This window comes from Gekko japonicus, unplaced genomic scaffold (genome assembly GCF_001447785.1).
Source record: "Gekko japonicus isolate JY-2015 unplaced genomic scaffold, Gekko_japonicus_V1.1 scaffold2229, whole genome shotgun sequence".
Taxonomy (NCBI): domain Eukaryota; kingdom Metazoa; phylum Chordata; class Lepidosauria; order Squamata; family Gekkonidae; genus Gekko; species Gekko japonicus.
Window position 1 is genome coordinate 157,393 of NW_015165884.1, and position 5,007 is coordinate 162,399.

General features: G+C 46.8%; 1 protein-coding gene across 1 annotated transcript in view; it reads left to right on the top strand.

Moving 5' to 3' along the window:
* Positions 1 to 5,007, top strand: part of FAM135B (family with sequence similarity 135 member B) — a 145,126-nt gene that overhangs the window by 124,934 nt on the left and 15,185 nt on the right. Inside the window, exon 12 of the mRNA XM_015411299.1 lies at positions 3,370 to 4,917. Coding sequence (XP_015266785.1) covers positions 3,370 to 4,917 — 1,548 coding nt within the window. The remainder of the gene's footprint in view (positions 1 to 3,369; positions 4,918 to 5,007) is intronic.

Genomic DNA, 5,007 nt, shown 5'->3' on the forward strand with positions numbered 1-5,007 from the left:
CCTCCTCCTCCTCCTCCTCCTCCTCTTCTTCTTCTTCTTCTTTTTCTTCTCTGGGTTGCATGGGATTCTGTCAGGACACCAAGTCTTGGTAGGAAGGAGAAGAGGACACAAGCCTGCAGTACAATCTGTCTATTTGAACCTGACCGTGAGATTAAAAAGCTCTGAGCATTCACCAAAAAAATGGCAGTGTACACGATTCAGAAAGAGACGTCTCTTGACCATCACCTGAAGACCCCAAAGGGGCATTCAGGAGGTGGTGCTGAACAATGAAACCTGGACAATATTTATTCCCTTCTGCAGGATAATAAAAGACATACATCTAGTTGCAGAAAGGGGCAACTAGAATGATCAAAGGGTTGGAACACTTTCCCTATGAAGAAAGGTTAAAGTGTTTGGGGCTCTTTTTGGAGAAACGACAACTGAGGGGTGACATGATCGAGGCTTACAAGATTATGCATGGGATAGAACAGGTGGGAAAAGAAGTACTTTCCTCTCTCACAATACCAGAACTCGTGGGCACTCCATGAAATTGCTGAGCAGTCAGGTTAGAACAGATAAAAGGAAGTCCTTCTTCACCCAAAGAGTGGTTAACACATGGGATTCACTGCCACAGGTGGTGGTGGCGGCTACAAGCATGGACAGCTTCAAGAGGGAACTGGATCAACATATGGAGCAGAGGTCCACCAGTGGCTATTAGCCACAAGTTATAGATAGGAACACCCGGTCTGGGGCAAGTGATGCTCTGCATTCTTGGTGCTTGGGGGGGGGCAACAGTGGGAGGGCTTCGAGAGTGATTAACACATGGAATTCACTGCCACAGGAAGTGGTGGCGGCTACAAGCATGGACGGCTTCAAGAGGGAATTAGATAAGCATACGGAGCAGAGGTCCATCAGTGGCTATGAGCCACAAGGTATAGATAGGAACTCTCAGGCTGGGGCAAGGGATGCTCTGTATTCTTGGTGCTTGGGGGGGGGGTCAACAGTGGAACGGCTTCTAGTGTCCGGGCCCCACTGGTGGACCTCCTGATGGCAACTGGTATTTTTGGCCACTGTGGGACCGAGTGTTGGACTGGATGTGCCATCGGCCTCATCCAATATGGGCTTCTCTTATTTTCTTAATGGAACCTGGACAATATTTATTCCCTTCTGCAAGTTAATAAAATACATACATCAAACATCCCGTGGGAATGTCATGAGAGCACCAGTAGCCAGAGCCTTCCCTTTGATGGCACCATAAAACCATAGACTTCTCCTTCCTAAGGGCTGTCAGTTAGGCCAAAGCCTCTGGCCAGAGCAGGTGAGGTATAGGGTGATTTCCCACAAGCGCTGCTCCGCGCTCACTCTTCTCTTTGGCCGGATGGTACATGCCAATTTCACACAAGCTGCTGCACAGCTGCATTTTGCCTCGCAGCTTCGTGCGATTTTCCCCGCGTCTACTCAATCCTGTTTTTTGAGAACTGAGTAGATGCGGGGAAAATCGCACAAAGCTGCAGGGCAAAATGTGGGTGCGCAGCAGCTTGTGTGAAATTGACATGTACCATGGGGGCAAAAGGAAGGAGTGAGCAGCACTTGTGGGAAATCACCCATAGACAAAAATCTCTTGAGATCCAGCCTTGGGGCTTAGTGCATTTTGGCTAAAGGAATGTGAGGTATGTGTGGGAAACCATTCGTTCATGGCCAGGCACCATTTTGCAACTAGGAAGCAGGCAATGGACACACTGCAGTGCTTCATGGGAAGAAACCAAAGTCTGTTTTTGCTACATCTATTCGATATACCTTATATGTAAATGGCCAAGTCTCCCTTAATCCAAAATTCTGCCACATTTTTGAATCGAGACAGAGGTCTTAACAAATGGAAGTCATGTCTTTATAATGCCATGCAGCCAAGCATTCCTTTACAGTTGGAGTCGATAACCCCATGAAGGAGCTGGGTATGTTTAGAGGATGGAGTGGAGTCATCTTCTGTTGACCTAGAAGGTCAGACTAGAACCAAAGACTAAAATGAAATCAAAAGAGTGTTTGGAGAAGAAGAAGAAGATGAGGAGGAGGAGGAGGAGGAGGAGATTGGATTTATATCCTGCCCTTCACTACCCAAAGGTGTCTCAAAGCGGCTTACAAACTCCTTTCCCTTCCCCTCCCCACAACAGACACCCTGTGAGGTAGGCAGGGCTGAGAGAGCTCTTGACAGAAACTACTCTTTTCCAAGAACAGTTCTTATCAGAGCTACGGCTTGCCCAGGGCCATCCAGCCAGGTGCAAGTGGAGGAGTGGGGAATCAAACCCGGTTCTCCCAGATTAGAGTCAAAGAAAAATAATGTACCTGGTCACCGCGCTTCCACCTGATGCACCAGCGTCACTTAGGTTCACTGGAGAGCCAGTTTGGTGTCGTGGTTACTTAATTGCTGGTTACAGGCCAAGAATATAACCAATCAATGCTACATCTCAAACACTGGGAAGAGCCTTGCACCTGGTACCCAGTGCTAGAAAAAAAACAAGTCAGGTTTCTTAGATAAGAGTTCAGAAAAGTATTAATAAAAACATGCAAATAATGTTCTCGGGATCAGCCTGCCAGTGATCCTCCCAGGCAACTAGAGGTCATAGAAGTAAAATGTAGTCACAGAGGCTATACAACTGTGCAGGGAGCTGGACTAGAAGACCCCTGGGTTCCCTTCCAGTTCTACATTTCCACATTTCTTTGTTTATCCAGGTAAATTTCAGTACCACAAAGTCATATGACATGTTCTCCGGTTTGGTGTAGTGGTTAAGTGTCTGGACTCTAATCTGGGAGAACCGGGTTTGATTCCCCACTCCTCCACTTGCAGCTGCTGGGTGACCTTGGGCAAGCCATAGTTCTGACAAGAGCTGTCCTTGAAAAAGAGCAGTTTCTGTCAAGAGCTCTCTCAGCCCCACCTACCTCACAGGGTATCTGTTGTGGGGAGGGGAAGGGAAAGGAGTTTGTGAGCTGCTCTGAGACACCTTTGGGTAGTGAAGGGCGGGGTATAAATCCAATCTCTTCTTCTCTTCTTCTTCTTCTTTTTGCTCCTCCCTTGTTATCCCTATCTTCTTCTTGCTCCTCCCTTGTTATCCCTAGCAATCGAAAGATATCCCCTGCCACAAATTCATAGCTCACTGGAAATTCCTTCTCAAGTCACACATCTATCGAATATTATCTAAAATTAAAAGCTTCTTTTTTTCATAAGATTGGCAACATTCTTGGAATGGGAGTGTTTGTATATTTTTGTACGCAGGTGTTTATGAAATAATTGTTTGTGCTCCGCCGGAACAATGAAGTGTTCGAAGTGTACATTTTTGTGTATGCCAAAGCACTAAAATGCTTCTGTTTTTCTTCCCTCTTCACTGTCTTTTTCAGTTCAGGGCTTAGACGTCTTGTCAAACTATGTGGTTTCTTCTGTAGACAATTCACAAGTGGACTTAGTGGATAAAAATGAGATACCGTCTTCAAACGATGACACTGAGCTAGCAAAAGAAGTTTTCGCAAAAGATACCCCGTTCATCATCTACACAGACAGGATAAATAGGAAATCGGTGTATACTTGCAGCTATCGAGAAGAAGATCCCAGCGTGGGTGAGGTTTTCAAGGACCGCAGCGCAACTCAGGTCTATGCAATGAATGGAGACGTCCACACCTCTGAACATCTTACAGCCCCAATTAGCAATGTTATACCTGATTTGCAATCAGATCTCTTGAAAAATGGCGCCGAAGGCTTTAGGACACCTGTGGAGTTTTCAAAACATAGTAAACACACAATAGGGGAGACATATTTGAATGGAAACCCAGCGTGTATTGGCGTCCATGAAGAAGAACCAATGCTAGTCATGACAGCCCTCTATGATGGTGGCCCTTGTGTACCTCACAGACTTTTGGAAGGAACTGAATTGAGCCAAACGGCTAAGAATTGTGGAACTACTCTCCTTTCAGACGAACTCAAATATAACGAACCGAATGGCCTTGAGAAAGCAGTAGATCCAGGTGGGGAGGCGATATTGCCAACCTTGAGCCCGTTTGATATAAATGTCCATTTTGACACGTTGAGTCAAACAGAAGATGTCCAAGAGACAAACTCTTTTCAGAAGGAGCAAAGAGTGCCGGAATGTGAAGAATTCAGTTTGACGTCAGGGGCCATCAAGAGATCTTCATCACTGATCTCTGACTCAGGAATCGAAAGCGAGCCCAGTTCGGTAGCTTGGTCTGACGCACGGAGCAAGGCCTTAGAGTTGCCCAGCGACCGGGAGATCCTCCACCATCTTGTCAGAAGACACGCAATCCACCGGAACTCTCTGGAAGGTGGGCACACGGAAAGCAATACAAGCTTGCCCAGCGGCATACAGGCCTCACTCACCTCGATCAGCTCCTTGCCGTATGAGGAGGAAGAGAGGGAGGTTGAACCGAACAAGTTGACCAAATCAATTTCTGCTCCTCAGATCAGTAGCCCTGAGGAGTCGCTAGAGGATAAGGATATATCCAAGCATGCAAAAACTGCCTCAGACCTTGCAGAGGGACCATACGTGGAAATAAGATATGCCAGCATGGCATTAATGGGAAGTATTTCTGGCTGTCAAGGGGACAAAGAAAGTGATGGCTCATACGGGCCCACGACCGCTGATCTGAACCAAAATGGCCGCCATTCTCACTTAACCGAAGATGCTGAAGGCTTTTCAGAGACGGACTGTAGATTGGAAGGCACAGGAGAACTTGGAGTTGTGGAACTAAACATAGGTGGCACAGTTCATCTCAATGAGGATGGGGAGGAGAATAATTTGCACAGGAGCCAAAGTCTGTATTCTGCAGATGGAAAGCCCTTCTCACATGACGAGGATCAGGCGCCAGACTTCTGCTATGCCATCCCTTCCTCGTCAGAGATTGTGTCCAAAGATGTCTCCCCAAAGGATTCCTGTGGTAGTCCTGTTACCAATGGCAACCTGACACCGTGCGATTTGGGAACACCGACCTTTCAAGAAATTGAACTGGACAATAGTTCCAGAACAA